At 36.5% G+C, this 22827-nt stretch overlaps 1 protein-coding gene across 31 annotated transcripts in view; it reads right to left on the bottom strand.

The window, feature by feature from the left end:
- CEP170 (centrosomal protein 170) overlaps nucleotides 1-22827 on the bottom strand; it is a 130383-nt gene that overhangs the window by 19524 nt on the left and 88032 nt on the right. For 21 of the 31 annotated variants that reach the window (XM_063724404.1, XM_063724408.1, XM_063724368.1 and 18 more), the window contains 2 exons: nucleotides 20380-22212; nucleotides 12305-12539 (listed from right to left, as the gene is read on the bottom strand). In XM_063724404.1, coding sequence (XP_063580474.1) covers nucleotides 12305-12539; nucleotides 20380-22212 — 2068 coding nt within the window. The remainder of the gene's footprint in view (nucleotides 1-12304; nucleotides 12540-20379; nucleotides 22213-22827) is intronic. The other 10 variants (XM_054550172.1, XM_063724399.1, XM_063724385.1 and 7 more) reach the window with 1 other exon arrangement.

Here is a 22827-nt window from a genome sequence, read left to right as displayed (position 1 = left end):
AATGTGAGTTTGAAAGACTTTCAAGCACATTAGTAATTACATAAAAATTTAGATTTAAAAAGAGAACTAAGTTGAAGTTTATGGACCAACAGAACCAATTTATGGTCAATATATAAACTTTGTAAGAAACGTCAGTTAATTTCTCATTTATTTATCAACACAAAGAGGCAGGAAAAACACCAACAAATATTTACTGATTGCTTATGATGTGCCAGGCACTGTGCTAAGTCCTAAAGACTACAGCAATGAAGAAGCAGACAGGGTCCTTGTCCCCATGAAGCTTAGAATACACAGAAGGCGCCATTATGAGTACATTGTAAAGCAGCTTCATAGTCCTCAGCTCATTTAATTCCCACAGCCCCTCTGTAGGAGAAGCATTAATCATCTGGTTTCACAGATGAGGAAAACGAGGCACAGGAGAAGACGTGCGACCATTTTTTTGGCCAAGGTCACACACAGTTAAGTGCCATAACTAGATCTTTTCACTATGTCATGCTACATCTCACATGATTGCTCCATATATAATTTTTTAAAACATATTAACTGTTGATGTGATTCTTTTGAAAATGTGTTTAAAGTGTTCCCTTATATAATATAGCAAATCCTTGCAATTCCCCAAAATAAATGAACTAGAATAAGAAACAGAATAACCAAGCTTAATGAGATAAACTACAGATAAGCATCATTGTATCCAAAACTCTATTTTTCATTAATGGTTTTTTATGCAGACGATCTGTACAATGAAGTTTCTAATATTTGTCGAAAACAGTATAAATTAATTAGAAAAAACATGGACAACAGCAATCTCCACATGTGATATAGTAAAATATGTATTAAAATGAGCAATTCTTAACATATACACAACATATATTGTTGATTTGAAAACCTAATAGATATTTTCACATTTAATTCCATTTTATTACAAAATATGGATAAGAAAATAGCGCTGAAGGAACAAAACAGAAGCTAAGGGTTCAGTTCTCTAACATTAGTCCTAGTCTTTATGTTTTCCCGAGTGTCAGAACCACTGACTCAATTTCAACAATTCTGTAGAAATAAGTATGCATTATTTAAGAAAAAAAGGTGAGATAACATGAGAAATGTACTTTAAGTCATAAAGTTTATAATTTTCCTATGTAAATTATCTCAGTCATAACACTTTTTTTTCACTGCAGGGTTGTATACTGGAAAAAATAATTGTACATTTGGGTATATTGGAAGATTAAAGGATATATTAAAAATCAGAGTTCTAGTGATGTGTATACCCAATTAAACATACAATCTTTGCAAGATTATATATTATTACAACTATAGTAGAAACAATCAATCAGACTTTATTGATTTAAACTGCCAACAAAACATTGTTTTAAACTAGCTATTTAAAAATTTGCCTTATTATTATTTTTTGAGGTGGACTCTTCACTCTGTTGCCAGGTTGGAGTGCAGTGGTGCAACCTCAGCTCACTGCAACCTCTGCCTCCTGGATTCAAGTGATTCTCCTGCCTCAGACTACCGAGTAGCCAGGATTACAGGCGTGCACCACCACGCCTGGCTAATTTTTGTATTTTTGGTAGCAATGGGGTTTCACCATGTTGGCCAGGATGGTCTTGATCTCTTGACCTTGTGATCCGCCCACCTTGGTCTCCCAAAGAGCTGGGATTACAGGCGTGAGCCACTATGCCCAGCCAAAAATTTGCCCTATTTTTTAATAGCACATTCGTTTTCAAACGTTTTTACATGTAAAACTTTCCAGAGGATACACACATGAACCTCTGGAATTAAGTTTCCTTTGATATTACTGGAAAAAAGCAACTGGTGGGCTACTAATGAAGTATACTAGCTTTAGAATCCTAAAACCAAAGCTTATGACCGCAAGTCAAACCTCCTGTTACTTTAACATTGGCTAAGAGATCATAACTGTAATGACTCAGCTTTCAAGAAATAATTTAAGTCTAGTTTGTAAATGACCAGAAGTGTTAAAATGTAAAATGAGTTTAAGGAGAGACATTTAAGGGTCATTCCAGAAAAGCTCATGGTTTCCACACTATCTGGAAGAGTTTAGTAAGCAAAAAAAGTTTTGTAAGAGGAAAGAGGGGATATCAGCTGAAAAGTACTCAGGAAAACTGGAAAAAGAAAATATAAGGAAAAAAAAGTCTAACGTCAATTATTCTAAGTGAAGTAACTCAGGAATGGAAAATCAAACACCACATGTTCTCACTTGTAAGTGGGAGCTAAGCTATGAGGATGCAAAGGTGTAAGAATGATATGAATTAGCTTTTAATCCTTGTATAAATTATGAACTCGTTTGGAACACAGGCTCTGTGTTTTAGGTTTATTTGCCTCCCCAACTGTGACAAATATGGTCAGCAATTCATTAAAAATATGGTTTATAACAGGATGCACCAGGAAAACTTTCAAACTGAACAGAGGTCATGGCAATGAGATACGGGAAGAAGAATGCAGAAGAGACTAGCGACCCCTCTCCTTCCCAATTCCTTGCAATGGTATAAAAGCCAGTCAGCCAAATAATGAAGAGCCATATTATTTTTGAAGAGTCAAGGATCCTGTATCAGGCCCCAAAATTTCAAAGGCAGGTATAAAGTAAAAATTCATAAGCATGTGGCTAAAACATTTTTTTATTTCCATAGGTAAAAACAAATTTTGTTTCATTAAGTATTTGGTTTAGCTTGTATTTTTCCTTCTAAGTTATTAGCTCACTCATGCTCTCCCCTGCACCTCAAATAGAACAAGTATAGTGGTTTAAGGTTTACAAGGCATGGGAAGAAAAAAAAAAAAACCCCGAGATATTAGCAAATTAACTTCACTTCATTTAAAATTCTCATTGCTTATACAATGCAGGAAAAAGTACACTTGTAAGAGACCCTATACTAGCACACAGAGGCAGTAAAAAGTCAAGTTAAAAAGTACACGAATGCAGGCACCAACTGGACTTATGTAACAGGACATGTAAGGTTTTTACTTTGTGCATGAGCAAAAAGTTCTAGATGTTCCCTAACCAGTAAAGACCAATTGTGAATCCCCTATCTAGAGGCAATCCAGATGGAATGCTCAGTATCATAGGCTACGAAGCATGAATACTTAGCAAGGTCAAATAGATACTTGGAAATACTATCTCCAAATAAAAGACAGTATTCTTATTACTACACTGCCTACAAATAAAAATACAGTATTTTTATTAGTATATAAAAAAGTACCCAGATGTGGCTTTAATGTGATTAGGCTATAATTTTAAAAAATGTACATGCCTTGTAAATACTTGTAACTACATTTTCCCCTGAAGCCTTTTCCTGGTTTTGGCCCATCATTCAAGATTATTTTTCTCAGCTGTTAAAAGCAATGAACATAACCACATTTATGCTATTCTGCCAGTTAACTGGATCTCTTCTTTCTTTTTTATTAGACAGCACACAATTTTAATACAGCCTTTGGCTTGTTGTGAAGCCATATCTCATCTTCAGTTCTTCTTGACATGCCTTTCATACAGATGTGTTACCACTGTAAACAGCTCAAGCAGATCTTAAGAAATTCACTTAAGGTTTCCTAGAAATGTGATTCATATGAGTTCTGTATTTTAAATCATGACTTTCAAAATGAGCTAAAATATTGTATAATGAAATCAACATATGCAGGTGTGAATATAAACAAGCAATACTGACTTCCATATATGGCTCCTTGAAATGTTTCATTACTGGATGATTGTATCTTATACAGTGAATAATGCTATTATGATAAAACAGAAATACAAGTTCTCACATCCTAATATTTTTTTCCCAAAAAAATTAACTGTAGCTAGGTAAAAATGGGGCTAAGACAAGGAATTTCTACGTAAAAATTTTTAGAGTTTGACTTAAAAATTTTCAATTTGGAATCTTGAGCATTTAAACTATTCAAAGCCTACTGATAATGAGCTAGATATCTTTTTTTAAAAAAAAAAAGAGGCTGGGCACAGTGGCTCACACCTGTAATCTCAGCACTTTGGGAGGCTGAGGCAGGTGGATCACTTGAGGTCAGGAGTTCAAGAACAGTCTGGCCAGCATGGTGAAACCCTGTCTCTACTTATACAAAAAATTACCCAGGCATGGTGGCATGCACCTGTAGTCCCAGCTACTCGGGAGGCTGAGGCAGGAGAATCTTTTGAACTTGGGAGGTGGAGGTTGCAGTGAGCCGAGATCACGCCACTATACTCCAGCCTGGGCAACAGAATGTGAGACTCTGTCTCAAAAAAAAAAAAAAAAAAATCCAACAAAGCAACAACAACAAAAAACAAAGGAGACATAGACAAATTTGGGAAGACTCCAGGCATCATTTATTCAACAAAATTTATTTGGTATCAGTATCAGCTGGGCGTGGTGGCCCATGCCTGTAATCCTAGCACTTTGGGAGGCCGAGGTGGGCAGATCACCTGAGCTCAGGAGTTTGAGACTAGCCTGGCCAACATGGTGAAACCCCATCTCTACTAAAAATACAAAAAAAATTAGCAAGGCGTGGTGGTGTACACCTGTAATCCCAGCTGCTCAGGACGCTGAGGCACGAGAATTGCTTGAACCTGGGAGGCAGAGGTTGCAGTGAGCTGAGATCGCACCACTACACTTCAGCCTGGGTGACAGAGTGAGACTCTGTCTCAAAATAAAATAAAATAATTTAAAAAATTTATTTAGTATTTACAAAGCAATAGTTAGGAATGATTCCATGATCTCACAGTACAGTAAAGAATAAAAAGTCCAGGCAAGAGGCTTAAAGTTTAATTCATGTATTGATTAACTCATACATTTGACTTACATACCAACTATAAAGAAGGTTCACAAAAAAAAGTTTCCTAATGATAAGGAAAGATCTTTCTCTTCCATTAGTGGAAACTGTCAGTTAATTCGTTAGATGTTAGTGGCATTTTGATTCAATAATAGAAGACCTTAATGAAAAAAATTTGGCAAACCCCATTCTTTATGCAACAAAAGCATGGAGAACTGGGAAAGAGTTACGCTGAGCCACAAAAGATTTAGGATGGGATAATAATGAGTTGAAATTGGAGGTTTCTTTTGGGCAGCAAGAGCAATTTAATGAGTGGCCTAATTAGAAAAGCAGTTTGAATAACGTATATGGAGTCTACTTCTAGCCATCAAAAGAGATAGAGATTTAATTTTTTTAAAGGCATCTCCCATTATTGTGAATGAAATGTTTATCGCTACAGATAAGTTACATTTGGTAAAATGTAGAAAGATTCTAGTCTCGAAACCAGACTTATGAATATGCTTCAAATAAGCAGAGGAAGTCACAAATAAAGAGGTAATTAAGAGGATAACTTTAAATGTTTTAGCAAACCCATGCTATCTCCACCAGAGACAAAACAGGCAAGTTAAAAGAAGATGGTCTGACGTCATCTGACAGCAAAGTATTTACTCAATAAACAAGACCTGAGATAGCCAGAGTATTTTTAGAGACTCAGGTACAGACTATGAGGAAGGAATAATGAAGTTCTAGGAAATGTGGAAAACTACAGAGAAACTGAAGAATCACTGTCATCTGAACCTGTGGGCAGATGGTTTATTTCCCCACTCTTGTTTGGATCTGACCTAGCCCAACAAAATAACAGGGCCTAGACTTTAGATATTATGAATCAACAAATTATGTCTTAAAACTGACTTGGCAGATACGCCTTATTCCTTGATTAAGGTAGTTTTTATATCCATAGTATTTTCTCCAAAACAAAAAACATTTTGGTATTATCAAAGCTCACCTCCAATCACAACCCAAAATGTAGTATATCCTTCAATTATATTGTAATTTGAAGACTTGTTAGCTAAATTGCAATACACAGAAAAGCATTATATTACCTTACAGACAATAAGAAAACCCATACCACTGAATTCCGACAACTAAATTAAATTGGTTCCTACCAACAAAACAATAAAAGCACAAAGCTTTTAATAATGTAGTAAAATTACAAGTAATTTGGTTTTTTACTGTTAAGATTATCACTCATTCATAACTTTAACTGTAAATATTTTAGGCTTGAAAAACATAAACCATAGTTCTATTTTAAAATATTTTCAAATATATTTGATCAGTATTCTTTTTATTTGAATTTCACTAATAAAATTATGTGTGAAAGACTTAGTAATAATAAAAGCTTTTTGTCTTACCATGCCAAGTGAGTTTCATTGGGGCCAACAAATCGGGGAACGGGACTGATAGGTGTTCCGTGATACATCTATTTTTTAGACAGAATCTCGCTCTGTCACCCTGGTTGGAGTGCAGTGGCGCGATCTCGGCTCACTGCAACCTCCGCTTCCCGGGTTTCAATGATTCTCCTGCCTCAGCCACCCAAGAGCTTGGGATTACAGGTGCATGCCATCACACTTGGCAAATTTTTGTATTTTTAGTAGAGACAGGGTTTCACTATGTTGCCCAGGCTGGTCTCGAACTCCTGACCTCAGGTGATCCACCTGCCTTGGCCTCCCAAATGCTGGGATTACAGGCGTGAGCCACCCCGCCCAGCCAACACAGCTATTTAACGATCACTTTAATAATAAAAAACAAACTACTTATATAAATAATAAAAAACAAACTCCTACTGTTTTTACTAGGAGGACAAAAAATTTTTTAATAAATAAGTTTGGATGGAAATTTGAACAGAACATAGGTTGAGATTCTTAAGCACAAATAAGGTAAGCCCAGCATTTTATAAACTGTAGAATGTAATGCTGATTCTGAAATTCCAATTATATCTGGATTCTCATAAATTTAAACATGTGAGATCTATACAAAATTAAAAGCTCCAAATAAAGTTCTAACTACAATCATAAACCACTGTTTTCTCTGTATCCCTCTTAAATATATCATTTATTGACTACTGACTATACGTCAAGCACTAGGTTAAGTATGTGCATCAACTTGTCAACTCTCTCAGGTTGGCACCATTATGTCCATTTTACAGATGAGATCACTAGAACACAGTTAATTAACTCACCCTAGGTCACACAGACCTTGTGGTCAAGTTGGGTTTGAATCTCAGACCAAGAATATGGTCTGAGTCCAGAGTCCATATTCTTCACCATTCAGCTACACCACATCCCTGTCCCTGAGGTTATCTCAGAGTTCAGCCGCATTTGCAGCTCCCTCACCATTCTCTGGTGATACCATCTACTACAATGCCTCCAAGTATTTACTCTTTACGAATGACTCTACAACGATGAGTCTGGCCCTCATGGCTTCCTGTTTCACAGCCACAGTTCAACTGTCCGCTAGATTTTTTCACAGGACTATCCTTTAGGCATCTTGGTGTCAGTATGACCAAAATACAACCTATCTTCTTTTCCCATGCCTTTTGTGTTCCCTACTCCCACCAATCTCCCATCTGATCAACCATGGAACCATTTTAAATTCTGTCTTGCTATTCTGGCAATCATCAAAAGCTGGGCCTCTTGTGCCATACAGCCAAGTTGTGAATGCAAAGGAAAAGTTCTTGAAGTAAATTAAAAGTGCTACTCTAGTGAACACAGGAATGATAAGAAAGCAAAACAGCCTAATGCTGATATGCACAAGGTCTGAGTGGTCTGGATAGAAGATCAAACCAGCCACAACATTCCCTTAAGCCAAACTAATCCAGAGCAAAATCTGAACTCTCTTCAATTCTGTGAATGCTGACAGAGGTGAGGAAACTGCAGAAGAAAAGTTTGCAGAGGTCAGTTCATGAGGCTTAAGGAACGAAACCATCCCCCTAACATGAAAGTGCACAGAGAAGCAGCAAGTGCTGATAGAGAAGCTGTAGCAAGTTATCCAGAAGATCTAGCTAAGATAATTGATTAAGGTGGTTATAATAACAACTGATTTTCAATGTTGATAAAACAGCCTTTTATTGGAAGAAGATGCCATCTAGGACTTTCATAGCCAGAGAGAAGGCAATGCCCAGCTTCAAAGCTTCAAAAGACAGGCTGACTCTCTTGTTAGGGGTTAATGTAGCTGGTGACTTTATGTTGGAAGCCAATGCTCATTTTCCATTCCAAAAGTCATAGGGCCCTTAAGAATTATGCTACATCTACTCTGCTTGTGCTCTACAAATGGAACAATAAAGCCTGGATTACGGCATATTTACAGTGTGGTCTACTAAATATTTTAAGACCACTGTAGAGACGTACTGCTCAGAAAAAAATGATTATTTGCAAAATATTACTGCTCACGGACAATGTAGCTGATTACCTAAGAGCTCTGATGGAGACGTACAAGGTGATTAATGTTGCTTTCATACCTGGTAACATCCATTCTGCAGCCCCTGGATCAAGGAGCCATTTTGACTTTTTTTTTTTTTTTTTGAGACGGAGTCTCGCTCTGTCACCCAGGCTGGAGTGCAGTGGCGCAATCTCGGCTCACTGCAAGCTCCGCCTCCTGGGTTCACGCCATTCTCCTTCCTCCCTCAGCCTCCCGAGTAGCTGGGACTACAGGCGCCCGCCACCACGCCCGGCTAATTTTTTGTATTTTTAGTAGAGATGGGGTTTCACCGTGTTAGCCAGGATGGTCTCTATCTCCTGACCTCATGATCTGCCTGCCTTGGCCTCCCAAAGTGCTGGGATTACAGGCGTGAGCCACCGTGCCCAGCCATTTTTTTTTTTTTTTTTTTTGAGATAGAGTCTCGCTCTGTTGCCCAGGCTGGAGTGCAGTGGCACAATCTCAGCTCACTGCAACCTCTGCCTCCTGGATTCAAACAATTCTCCTGCCTCAGCCTCCCGAGTAGCTGGGACTACAGGCACGTACCACCATGCCCAGTTAATTTTTTCTATTTCTAGTAGAGATGGGGTTTCACCGTGTTAGCCAGGATGGTCTCTATCTCCTGACCTCATGATCTGCCTGCCTCGGCCTCCCAAAGTGCTGGGATTACAGGCGTGAGCCACTGAGCCTGGCCCATTTTGTCTTCTAAGCAGAAAATGTATTCCTTTATTTAAGAAATACATTTTGCAAGACATAGCTGTTGTAGGTAATGATTCCTCTAATAGATCTGGACAAAGTAAATTGAAAATCTTTTGGAAAGTATTCACCATTCTACATGCCATTAAGGACATTTGTGATTCATGGAGGAGGTAAAAATATCAAGATTAACAGGAGTTTGGAAGAAACCGATTCCAACCCTCATGGATGACTTTGAGGGCTCAAGACTTCAGTGGAGGAAGTCACTGCAGATACAGTGGAAATAGCAACAGAACTACAAAGACTAGAGTTAGAAGTGGAGCCTGAATATGGGACTGGATTGCTGCAATCTCGTGATAAAACATTAACAGATGAGAAGTTGCTTCTTATGAATGGGAAAAGAAAGTGGTATCTTGCAATAGAATCTACTGGTGAAGCTGTTGTGAGCACTGTTGAGATAACAACAAAGGATTCAGAATATTACATAAACTCAGTCGATAAGCCGGCGGCAGGGTCTGGGAGGACTGACTGCAGTTTTGAAAGAAGTTCTACTCTGGGTAAAATGCTGTCAAACAGCATCACATTGCTACGAGGAAATCTTTCATGAAAGGAAGAGTCAATCAACGTGGCAGACTTCACTGTTGTCTTCTTTTAATTAAGAAATCACCACAGTCATCCCAGCCTTCAGCAACCACTGCCCTCGAATAAGTCCACAGTCATCAGCAGGGATGTAAGACCCTATGCCAACAAAAAGCTGATGACTTACTGAAGGCTCAGATGATCACTACTGTTTTTTAGCAATAAAATATTTACTTGTTTAGGTATATACATTTTTTTAAGAAGCAGTGTTACTGTACACAGCATAGTGTGAACATAATTTTTCCATGCACTAGGAAAAAAAAAATTGTGTGACTTGCTTTGAGATATTTGCCTTACTATAGCTGTCTGAAACCAAACCTGCACTATCTTCGAGGCGTTACTGTAGATAATCTTCCAGTATAATTTGTAGGTTGAATGTATTTCATTTGGTCATCTGTAAAGCTGGTATTGTAGCTCTGTTTACCCTAATATTCATAAAAACCTGCATCATGTCTTACATTCCTACTAGATGGAAGTCAATATCTGTTTTCATAACAGAGAAACTGAGGCAGGAGCTACCAAAGCACATGCATCAGGGATACCTGAAAGAAACCTTCCCTCATCAAATTGAAGACCAAATTTGCCATATCTCGCTTATATACTTCATATTCTAAATGGAGCTTGCTTTTGTGCTTTAAATTTAAATGCAGGTAAACAGTTATTATGTACAGATTAACAAAGTGCTGATCAAGTGAAATAGTCCTAAATTCTAAACAGAAAGAGTATGCTAAAGCATAAAATATTTTTGTAATAAATTAAAAATCACTATTATATTTTTCAAATAAAAGTGTCTTTATCTATTACTCTTTAAATATTGCTCTCAGCACAGGAGTCTTTTAGGTGACAGTAGTTCATTTAAATAAATAAAATTATTTCTCATATTCTACTTAGTTTGTGATTCATAGCCATTTGAAAATAAATTTTCTCACCCTAAGCAAACTTATCACTGCTCTATAGAAACATTAAATATCAGCATTTCCTTCCATATTTTGTATCTTTCCTTCCTTCCACCACCCTCCTTTTTTCTCCACATAAAACAAACAAAAAAATCACTTCTCTGGCTTTGAGATATATAGCTGGAAAGTATAACTTGAAAAATTAAAATCCCAAAGTCAAGTTTTATTAGCATAGTGCTACTGACAAACTAGAGGGATAAGGCATGAACATCACTGTAGGATAAATAGCCTGGTCTTAAAGTCCTGCCATAGATAATAAAAAGTACACATTGATAATAGTAACACTATGCACATAGCAAAATGGAACCAAGTGAAAATACAGTGTATAGCCCTTATTCCCTTTTCTCTTTGTATTACAACTGTTTTTTTATTTGGGGGTAGGGAAGTGTATTTGGCTCAGAAGAAGGTTTTTAGTCTTTCTAGTTTGGGGTAGAGGGAGCTTGAGAGAGGAGGCCTCCTGCCAGGAGGCATCTAGACATACAGGCACCACTGGATCTTGTGTAGCTGGACATCTTTTTCAAGGGAAGGGGAAAAATGATGAGACAAGAGTAAGACCTGTTGTTGCTAGCTGCGCCTGAAGTACAAAAAATATGTCAAGATGCTCTCACTACAAGCATTGTGTTGGCCCATAATGATCCATGGATCCCAAAGCACATATATGCCTTTCCTCTAACTAGAACTGGCTTAAAATGCTTCAGTAATTACTCTCCTAAAAAGCTATTTGTATCATAAAGCAAAAATGTTTTAAGCAGCACAATGAGATTAGAAAGGCATGTTCTCTCGAAGAATAAAAGCAATGACAAGTGAATAGTCTTTAAAAATAAAAAACTAAACATTGCATCAAACCAATGAGCCAGAAAAAACACAATTCACAGAAGTCAATGAAATAAAGAACAAAAAAGATGAACATTAACATAGAGTAAAAGTTTCTTGTTTTTTAAAAGCATCTATGAAATATTATGTATAAACTCTTTAATAATGTTCTCAAGTATACAACTTGAAGATTAAGGTCTTAAAGACAGAAGTAAGCTTAGTATGTATACAGTGAAAATGTTTAGGTAACATATGGTATACTGCAGTAAAATTTAACATCTCACAAACTTAAAACAAAAAATCCTTATATTTTAACTACTATAATATCTGCTTGAGTATAATCTCTCTTCAAAGTTCAGCCATAGTAAGTTATTAATTTCCATAAGTAATTAATTAAAAATCGTATCTGCAGCATAAATTTTTTTGTACATAATCTAAAGGTTACTATAAACAGATTTAATCTTCAAAATAGTCATAGTTTGTTTTACTTACAAAGGGTTGAACTTACCACACTTAATGAGCTCATAAAGTATTAGTGAAAATCTGCTTACCCTAATTCTCTCCAGAGAGCAGTAGCCACATCTCTAACAGGTATACTATTACATCTTTGGAAGTTTAAAGGAAAGTAATCCATAAATTGCCTGCAGTTCTTAATTATGTAGATCTGATACTGCCTACCTTTCAAAGTTATACTTACTTATCACCATCTTTAAAAGAAATTCTTAAAAAAGGGAGGAGGGGGGAGAGAGAAAAGGTCAAAATAAATTAATTCTACAATATGTTAGTGGTACAGGCATAGAAAAAAAAGGAAAAAATCTGGATAGAGAGTACTACTACTGACTAAACGGAGTTCACAGTTAGCTGTGGATTTCAGTTCTTAGACTTTTAGTAAAAATCAAGTACAAGCTAAACTTTGTTACCAAGTTGTAATGTTCATAGAAATTTTCAGTTCTTAAAGATAAGTCCTGAAAACCAACCTGGCTATCTCTTCTCGATGAGCAGTCCAATCTCGGATGTAGTCTTCCTGCTCTTTAATCCGGTGCTTGAATGAAGAACTAGTAGGCATTGCTGATCCAGTGCTCTGCAAGCGAGTGGTTTTCAGGGCTGGAGAAGTACGTAGACGGGTATGTTTAGGGGAATTACGGTTTGATCCAAATTCATCTTCTGAGGTGGAAGCATAATCAGTAGGCAAGCGCCTCCATCTTGAATTTACTAAATTAGTTTAATTATTAAAAAAAGAATTATTATGTTATCATTTAAAGGAGGTAAAATAAAAGTCATGACTTCAAAACACCATGAGAGCGCACACACACCACAATTTTCAATAACTGACGTACACATACCTCACAAAAACCATAAGTCTACTACTCCTTAGAGATAGAAACATTACACTTCGGTGAATTAAAAACAATGAAGAATCAAAAACAATTGAAAGACCATGTTTTCCACAGTGTGGTGAGTAAACATTCAGATGAAAAATTTCACTAATGATAAACAACTAAGCAAGCTCTATCCATCGATGTTTAACTGGAGTACTTTTCAATTGCAAATATTTCTTATTTGAGTGAAAATATGAATTTTTTTTAAAAAAAAGACAGTAACAACATCAACGACAACACAAATAAAAACAAGGGAAAAGATTTCCTCATGCCACATGGACTTTCAACATGGAGATGGTAAAAACTCTCTTTTCCCAACATACAGATGTGCATAATTCCGGCTGTGGAAATTATGCCTTTATGGCAGAAAAAAAAAAACATTACCTCTGTCATTCAATATCCTGTTACGCTATGGTTGGAAAAAATCTTTTTACGTGGTAAAAAAACACAACAAAGCATCTTCAGTACAACTCTCTGCTGCTTTGACACTGAAAGCATATGGTGAAAATAGACAATGGCATAAAATCTACAAAAAGCAAAACTGTACAAGCTTTTGTCACAACCATTGACACTGAAGGCACAGGAGATACTGTGAAGAGTCACATTAAAGAAAGTGGCAATCACTTTCTTATTTACAGTTAGTAAAGACATTAAAAAAATGGTATTGCTCACACATTTAAAAAATCAGAAGACAATGCAGACACTTTACTACTGTTAATATGAGAATCAAACATACAAATAATTTGTGAAGCATAAATAGAGGTAAAAAAGAGAGATAATGGCTAATTCCTGGTAAACTTAACAAGGGCAGGAACAATGTCTGTTTAATCCAATAATGTATACCTAGCACTTAGCTGAGTGTTGGCTAGCAAATGTTTAACAAATATTTTTGAAAAAAATGCAAGAATTCCTGGATATAAACATTTACTTTTCCGAAACCCAGTGAAAAGCATTAAATGTTATTGGTGTTTAAAGTGATAAAACATTAGCATCTTCTTCCTTTTTAACAGAAACTGACCTAAGCTGCACAGAATCCAGAAATTCCTCCACTCTAATTTTATGCCTTTTATGTCTTTTCCTCCAAAAACTACATTTTCAGCTGGGGATCTCTAAGGCTGAGGTTGCTCTCAGATAAAACTGGCATACATTGCCACCAGAACTGGCTTAAGAAACAGAGAACTCTACAATGAGGAATATGCCATAAATTAGAGCTTATCAATTTGTCCTTATTCACACCCCTATTTGGAGATCCTGATGTTTGGAACCAGATTCATTCATAGGTATGAGAGAATGAACATATGCAGAAAGTTCATGGCTCTCGGTAAAAGTGTATGCAAATACATATACTAGGTAATTAGTCATAGACTTTTTTTGAGGAGCTTAAATATAATTTCTGATTTTAACATTGTAAGATAATTTATTAACATAGATAATACTTTTACCATGGTGATAATGTACTCATTTCTAGATATAAAAACTTTCGTGAGTTGAAGTGATCCTGAGACTTGAAACCAATTTTAGGAAAAGTTTAGAACAAGAGTAAAGAGGTTTAGAAAAAAATTAAGAAATATGGCAGGCAAAATCAGAAATAGTGTAAACAAATTTGTACTTTTCAAAAAAGCATTTCATTAAATGCTAAATGTGTGTTTATTTTGCTATCTTACAATAGTGTTCATAAATAAGAAAAAAATCATTTGTTACATCAAATGTCCTTATTTTTGATTAGGCAACTATGGTCACTATACATATGATTGGAAACTAGAGAGAAAAGAAAAGCAATTAACAAAGAGCTTTAATAAACTGCAGAACACATGAAAACATAAGTATGATAAAACTAAGACAGTTAATTTTGAGGTAACTTAGAAAGAATGGCATCGATGGCTGATATATTTCGTGGCAGACTACATGAAAGCAGAATGAGAAATTGAGTACCAAGTGTTATTAATATATGTTAAATGTCATGTGACCACCTATAAGTAGAGTCATGCTAGAATTAACTTTTAATAGTCTGAGCTTAGGATCAAAATGCAATTACATTTTGAGGAAAAAAGTAAGAGAAAAACTTCCTTTTCACAAACTTTCCATCTCTTTTCATAGGCTGGTCTACCTAGAAGTCAGTAAGAATAGTAAAGCTACTAATAATATCTTTTAAAAGCAATCGGGGCCGGGCGCGGTGGCTAACGCCTGTAATCCCAGCACTTTGGGAGGCTGAGGTGGTGGATCACAAGGTCAAGAGATCGGGACCCTCCTGGCCAACATGGTGAAACCCCATCTCTACTAAAAATACAAAAATTAGCCAGGCGTGGTAGTGTGCGCCTGTAATCCCAGCTACTCGGGAGGCTAAGGCAGGAGAATCACGTGAACCCTGGAGTCGGAGGTTGCAGTGAGCTGAGATCGCACCACTGCACTGTGGCCTGGTGACAGAGCCAGACTCCATCTCAAAAACAAAAAGAAAAAAAATCAAACGAATACAGCATATTTTAAAAAGTAAAAGGTAACATCTTTAGGTACGTTCTTTAAAATTGAGGAGGAAACTGGATAAAATAATCAGCATACAGCAGAGAAATAAAAATGTGATTAAAAATCATTAAGCAATTAAGAGCTCCCTTTGCCAGTGGAAAACATATCACACATGGGATGCTATGAAGAAAAGCTCCAGTTAACTCTGGACACAGTCTGTGTAACGACAAAGAGCAGAGCTGAGACTGAGTGAAATGATGGCTACTGGTGGAGAAGGGACTGGGAAAGGGAGTTCAATGCTAGGCCCTCTAACCTGTTATTTCTCAAAGAATTTATTTCAAAACTTTTTGCTTTCTTAACATTTGCTTCCAAACTATAGCAGCTACCCAACCTTATTTTTTTCTGAAGAAAGTTCCCTATCACCTGCTAATTAACACCAAATAAACTTCAAGTTAAAATATTTTAAATTTTCCCCCATCTACTTATTTCATATAATTTTAGAAGAATGGCCTTTGACATGAGTCTAAATTCTTCCATTTACAGAGAAGAAACAGGCCCAGAGAGGTCTTACCTTGCTAAAATCAAAGTATAAGCCAGGTCTATGGACTCCCAGAGTTCAAAACGAATTCTCTGATATTCCAAGTATTGTATACATTCTACATTTTTGTTTCCAATAAGGTTTTTGTGTGTGTGTGTGTGTTTTTGAGATGGAATCTCTCTCTGTCACCTAGGCTGGAGGGCAATGGCGCCATCTTGGCTCAAGCAATTCTCCTGCCTCAGCCTCCAGAGTAGCTGGAATTACAGGCATCTGCCACCATGTCTGGCTAATTTTTGTATTTTTAGTAGAGACGGGGTTTCACCATGTTGGCCAGGCTGATCTCGAACTCCTGACCTCAGGTAAACCATCTGCCTCAACCTCCCAAAGTCCTAGGATTATAGGCATGAGCTGCCGTGCCCAGCCAAGTTGTTTTAAAAAGACATCCTAAATTTCTCATGTAATGATAGTTTTTCTGATTTCTATCTGTGTTGAAGAAAAATTTTATTTCTTTCTCTTGAATTTTATTCAGCTTAAGTAACAATTTATAAAAATAAATTTGATTTTCTTAATATATTATTAGGCTCATTTGATGGGTTGATATTACTAAGGCATTTGAAGGTGTTTGAAATGCCTATCTCTAAGAGACTTATTCGTTAGTAAAGGCCTAGACAGCATATATATTAAAATGAAAGTTCCAAGATGGGCTTGATTAAGCTTGTAGCTAGAGCTACAGCATTCATTACAAAATTTATTTTTTAATTATAAAATAGGCAACATTCCCTCTTGTGTTGTAGTACTAAACTACTATATTCACTACAAAAACATACTATCACTTATGATGTCTAGAGAATTAAAAAGGAAAAAAAGAGTTGTTAGTATCATATTTCTGTGAATGTTCCAATTTCTTTGTTGGCATTAAAACATACAACTATAGATTTTGCAAACACACTTCAGAAAACACACATTGCATCTTCATACAATATAAGAATATTTTAGTGGAAAATTACCACAAACATGTTTTGAATGTATATTTATGAGCATTCAGCAATAAGATCAGTTGGGGAGAAAAACTGCTGACAATGCTCTGTTTTGTCCTTTGACCTGGAGAAAGAGTTAATTCAAGCCATGCATGTCTAACAAATGTTAGAAATGCAAATTTCTACTGCCTATAAATTTTGAAGGTTAGAATTAGAAAGGGACAGCAAACAGTCTAAAAAACTTCTAAGGATATTAATATAATGTTTTTATTTTCTAAAACGTGCACTTAAAACATAATGAAAACCAAGTGCTTTATTTTGATAATTCAAGGTCTTTAAATTTAAATATATCTTGCCAAAATAAATCTGGATATTTCAGTTACAACTTGATATCAAGAATCACTGAAGGAGACCGGGTGCAGTGGCTCATGCCTGTAATGCCAGCACTTTGGGAGGCCGTAATGCCAGCACACCTGTAATGCCAGCACACGGGAGGACAGACCAGCCTGACCAGTATGGTCAAACCTCTCCTCTACTAAAAATACAAAAATTAGCCAGGCATGGTGGCACACGCCTGTAATCCCAGCTACTTGGGAGGCTGAGGCAGGAGAATCACTTGAATTCAGGAGGCAGAGACTGCAGTGAGCCGAGATTGTGCCATTACACTCCAGCCTGGGCAACAAGAGCAAGATTCCGTCTCAAAAAAAAAAAAAAAAAAAAAAAGAATCATTGAAAGAATGTTTTGGGGGAAAAAAAACTAGTTAAACTCCTAGAAGCAAATTGCAAATTACATCAGAGAAACATACAGAACTCTTCTCTTAATATTGCTAAATCTGAGATTTCTAATCTTCTATTTTTATCACATACGTTTCTTTAAAAAAAAAAACTTTTTTTTAATGGAGACAGGGTCTCACTTGTCCCAGGCTGGAATGCAGTAGTGTGATCACAGCTCACTGCAGCCTTGAACTCCTGGGCTCAAGTAATCCTCCAACTTTGGCCTCCCCTAAAATACTGGGATTACAGGCATGAAACACTGTGCTGGCCTAAAAATATTTTAAAGACATCATCTAAAATACAGAATTGGAAACATTACGGAATTATTTTTACATATCCAATTGGGACAATATCACAAGTGCTAGGTTCAGATTATTTCCAAGGTCTTTAAAGTTTATACTGTGCACAGCAACACTGATCGGCATGATTTAACATTCTTTTAAATCATGTTTCAAAAGTTAAAATTTTTCTTTTCTTTTTCCATTCAAAATATTATAATTATCTTAAACAGAAATGTTATAATATCAAAGGCACCTAAATTAGCAAAATCAAACAGGTTTGTTTGTTTGACCACCTTTTCCATACAGCTATTATAGTATGTTCTCACTGAATGAAAGATCCTGGCCACTGTCATAGGTAAGCTGTAATACTATAAGTGGGTATCTTGAGAGAATCTGAATATACAATCGTAGATTACAATGTGGCTTTACGTTCATAAGGTGGAATAGAGAATATAAACTGGGTAAAACATCAGAACTGCAAAGATTTTAGTAAATAATACCAAAACCTTTATATTGTATGTTGACCTTGCATATACTCCTGATAATAATCCAGTAGATTCTAGCTGTCTTCTGGAAGCTTGCATACAAGTAAACACTCAAACTATTTCTTAGAGCTAGAATAAATATGGTAGAAAAACAACAGGCTGGGGATTAAAAGTCTTTGATTCTCATTCCGCCTCTGCCACTGCCATGTGCCCAGGGCAGGTTATTTCCTCTCTTGGCCTTGGTTCCCTTAAGGGAATAATAACCCTTCTAACTCTTAAATTCCATGATTCTAATTATTTAATATACTGCTAGTAAGTATGAAAAGACCAAAATTATATACCTCAATTTGTCCTAGGGAATTTCATACACAATTCAAGGTTCTTTTTGGACACAGAAAACTGAATATTTATCAAGTTCTGTATTCAAAGAAGCGGAAAATAAAATTTATCTTTATATATAGCATCTTAACAGTTGTTTCTTAGACTTGCTGAAGTAATCATATTTAGCTTGCCTCTCAAGCCTTATCCTAAATATCGAGGAATAAAACCACATCATGTGTTAAGAGGTACTCCAAGCTACCTGGTAACACAGAAATTATGTTAAGACAGGAAAATACATACATATCGTAATGGAGATGAGGTGATAAAACAAGGAGTAGAGCAGAAGAAATTTCATCAGGAAATGCAGCACAGATGAAATGTGAACTGAAGAAGTAGAGCCATAAGCAAAAACAGAATGAAAATAAACCAAAATATAGTAGTTTTAAAATATTTGGCAATAAATTTGTGAACCACCAACCAAAGCTTCAAGTGTGGAAATGAGAACTGGGGTAATAAGGAAAATGTTGTCTATTTTTTTTGGAATCATGATTATATGTTATCTGGCTTCAGCCTACATCCATTTCCACCATAGGCAGTGACCATCATTACCAAACCCACTGACCAGCAAAGAGAGACAGGTGAATGGAGTGGAGGAAAGCAGCAGTGAAAAGAGGAAGAAAAGTGAAAAAAGTGTCATATGCCAAGTACTGTTCCTTTAGGGTCTTGTAGGATATAGTGTGGTAGATGTAAACCAATCAAAAATAAAAAGATGAAATTTCATATCAACTTCCCCTCCACTCTTAACTCAAGACTTAGGGCTCACTTAGATGTCTGCCTACTGAAAATAATCACACATCTTCAAGTCTGTTATAACAGCTGGCCTCCCACACTGGCCTTTGCAGCCACGCCCACATATGAGGCTCATTATGAAGTAATGAGAACATGCTTATAGGACACAAACAAATATCCACCTCATTACTCTTTGGTCACACATGTATCTCAACGGCTTCAGCTCTGAATACAAAGCACATAAGCAAACAAATATAACAACATCAGTTAAATTCTGGTGGAGAGTAAGTAGTTTTTGTAGTTGTTATATTCAATTACACCTAATTACTAGAGTTAAATGATATAACAGCACTTTGTGAGATAATGCTCATAACCAGTTAAATTTCTACAGCCCAGTTTGGCCAATGTATGCTGAGTGATTCCCCATGAATCCATCTTCTTTCACTGAAATAAACTAAGGGTTAGTTTTCACCTGCTCCAACTATAAACAGATTTAACTTTAAAAAGTATAGGTAAAGTATGTGAGACATTTCAAAATGGGTAGGGAAAAAAAAGAACAAAACATTGATTATTTCATTTAACTCTGAAAGGAGTAATAAAGCATATACTGCTTTTCTTCAAGTTCGTAAGGGCTTTGAATTATGTGAGGATATTTAAAGGTTAAACATATGCTTTTAGAAGCACAATGTTAATTCCTATACTTTAAACCAGATAATTCCAGATAATTTAATTTTGACACACACATCCAAATATATCACCAACTGGAAAATTAAAACTCCTAAATCAGCTCAATGAATTACTAATTTTGAAATCACTATTTTGCTCCAGGACTCTAATTGTAAGTATGTATAACTTCTGACTTTTCCATTTACTATGCTAAATAAAACTATTTTATAGACCCCCCAACCCGCTGCCCCGTGTATCATAACTTTTGTTTTGAATGAGTATCTTGGGAGGACAACTAGAACCTTACTTTTTTTTTTTTTAAAAAAAGAAGCCCCCAAATATACAACATGCTAATGCTATTAGAAATCTGGATCCAATTTACCTGAAGCAGAGCCATGAGCTGAGGTCATGCTTTTGACCTTGGAGTCTGAGAGTCGAGAGATACTGTTAGCTCTAATTCTAGGAGAAAATTTATCTGATGGTACTAATCTGGCTCCACTTCTAATGATGGCTTCTGCGGTCCTCGAAGAGGCACTACTTCTAGAAATTGTTGCTTCAGAGTCACTACGAGCTGACAGTGAGCCAAGTCGTGTTCTACGAGGCTGAGCCAATAAATCAATCCGAGAGATGTTACGCCTTCCTGTGGGAGGTTTTGATGTAGAACTTGTTGTGGATACTTCAGAAGCAACAGATGCTTTGTCAGCATCGGCAAGTTCACTGTCTGAAGCTTCACCAAGTCGTGCTCTGCGCAAGAGGGAAGTCCTGGTAGGTCGTGGCCTTGGAAGGGTGGTTGATTTACTGGATGAACCAGATATCACCGGAGAAGTCTTAGATTTCGTTACTTTACTTCCTTCCAGTTTGGAATGTACATGCTCATCAGCTGAGGTAAGTGGAGTCCGTCCATGAGGTTTACAAGAGTAAGTTTCTTGATCAGATGACATAATATCAGAGATGGCAGAATGAGGTACACTAGAGGTTTGGTCATCATCTGTTAAGTCTACTGAAGGCTGTCTTATTCTCCCACTGGACTGAACAAATTTACGACCATCTGCTCTTGAACCCACATCTGTGGAACGACTTTTTGTTTTCTTTTCCATTTTATCCCTAGCACCTGAAGATGATGATTTTGTAACATCTTTGGAAGGAGAACCTGTGGAACACCTATCTTTATAGAGGCTAGTGAAACTCTTTCGCTTTTGGGTTGACTTTCTTTCAGTTTCTCCAGTAACCAGACTGATTGTACTAGCTGTATCTACATCAGATTCTGGTGAAATAGAATTGTCTCTATTATAACTGGGAGTATCTGGTCCTTCATCAGTTTTATTATCTTCACGTAGTTTAGCTTCTAGAAAAGCCATTACCGCTTCTGTGTCTTTTAGAATAAGGGTTGTGTCCATACTAGAATCAGGATCCAAAGACTCACTTCTTTCTCGTATTCTACTTGCAGATGTTAATACTAAAGAAGAAGGAGTAGAGGAAGTCTGTTTATTTATATGGGGAATAAGTTCTATGGGTATGTTTGGGCTGGGTTTTTCTATAGTGAAGCTCCCTTGTCGCACTAATGACTTGGAGGATTCCTTCTTGTCTCCTCCCTTTGGAGTCTGACTTTTCAGAATTTCCTCAGCTTTTCTTCTCTTGCTCTCACTTTGTGCCACTCTGTCTCCTTTGCTTGTAGAATGTCCTGAATTTTTTTCTGGAGGTTGTGATTCTTGTTTAAAAGGTTCCTCCCTACATTTATCTGTCTGACCTGAAACATTTTTGGAAGACAATTTAGTAGGTGTCCACTGAGCCTCCTCCCTTTGTTCTTGTTGTTGAAGTTTTGCTAATGTTTGCTTTACCAAAGAAGTTTCCTTATCAGTTTCACTTTTCTCCTTTCCAGGAGCAGAGCTGCCTAAGTGAAGTAGGGTTTTATTATCTCCACCAGTTTTGAGAGTCTCTCCATTTACTGCCCTGTTCATTTTACTCAAGGGTCTGTCAGCATCTTGTTTATCTTTCTGGTATACCTGTGTAGGTGTTTCCTTCTCCTGAAGTTCTGTGTCTTGTTTTTCTCCTATCTCTGACCTCTGTGTTACAACCTTTGCTCTGTGACTCTCAAGAGACTTTTCTTCATTTGGAAGCTGGGGAAGAGTTCGTCTCCTTCTCTCCCCCTGGCTAGCCAAGGAGGTTGCAGAGCCAGTACTTCTCACTGTCATGCCAGACTCACTGAGCTCTGTCTCTATCAAATAAAAACCATAAAGAAGGAATTGATTAAGACAAAAAAAATACAAATAAAAGGAGCATCATACAGCTGTCTGTCAGTATCCATGAAGACTGCTTCCAGGCCCCTTATTCCCCCAGGATACCAAATCCCAAGGATGCTTGAGTACCTTATATAAAGTGGTATAGTATGTGTATATAACCTACTCACACCCTCCCATATACTTTAAATCATGTTTAGATTACTTATAATACCTAATACAATGTAAAAGCTATGTAAATAGTTGTTATACTGTATTGCTTAGTGGATAAGTACAAAAAAATAAAGACCATACACGTTCGGTGGGGATGCAATCATTTCTTTTTCCCCTCTCAAATACTTTCAATCCTCAGTTGAATTCACAGACGCAAAACCCACTAATACAAAACCTATAGATAGAGAGGGCCAGCTATATTACATTACATTTTGAGATGTAAGTTAAAAATGACTTAAGTATACAAAACAAATGAGCCAGCATTGTGACTAAGTAGTTTAAGTACAATTTCAAGCTGCACAAATAAGCAATTCCTAGAGAAGTCAGGAAGGCCAATTGTATGAGATGAAAATTAGAGTCATCTGATCATTTTTCTCCTT

This window comes from Pongo abelii, chromosome 1 (assembly GCF_028885655.2).
Source record: "Pongo abelii isolate AG06213 chromosome 1, NHGRI_mPonAbe1-v2.0_pri, whole genome shotgun sequence".
NCBI lineage: Eukaryota > Metazoa > Chordata > Mammalia > Primates > Hominidae > Pongo > Pongo abelii.
This window is presented reverse-complemented; position numbering and strand designations above follow the sequence as displayed.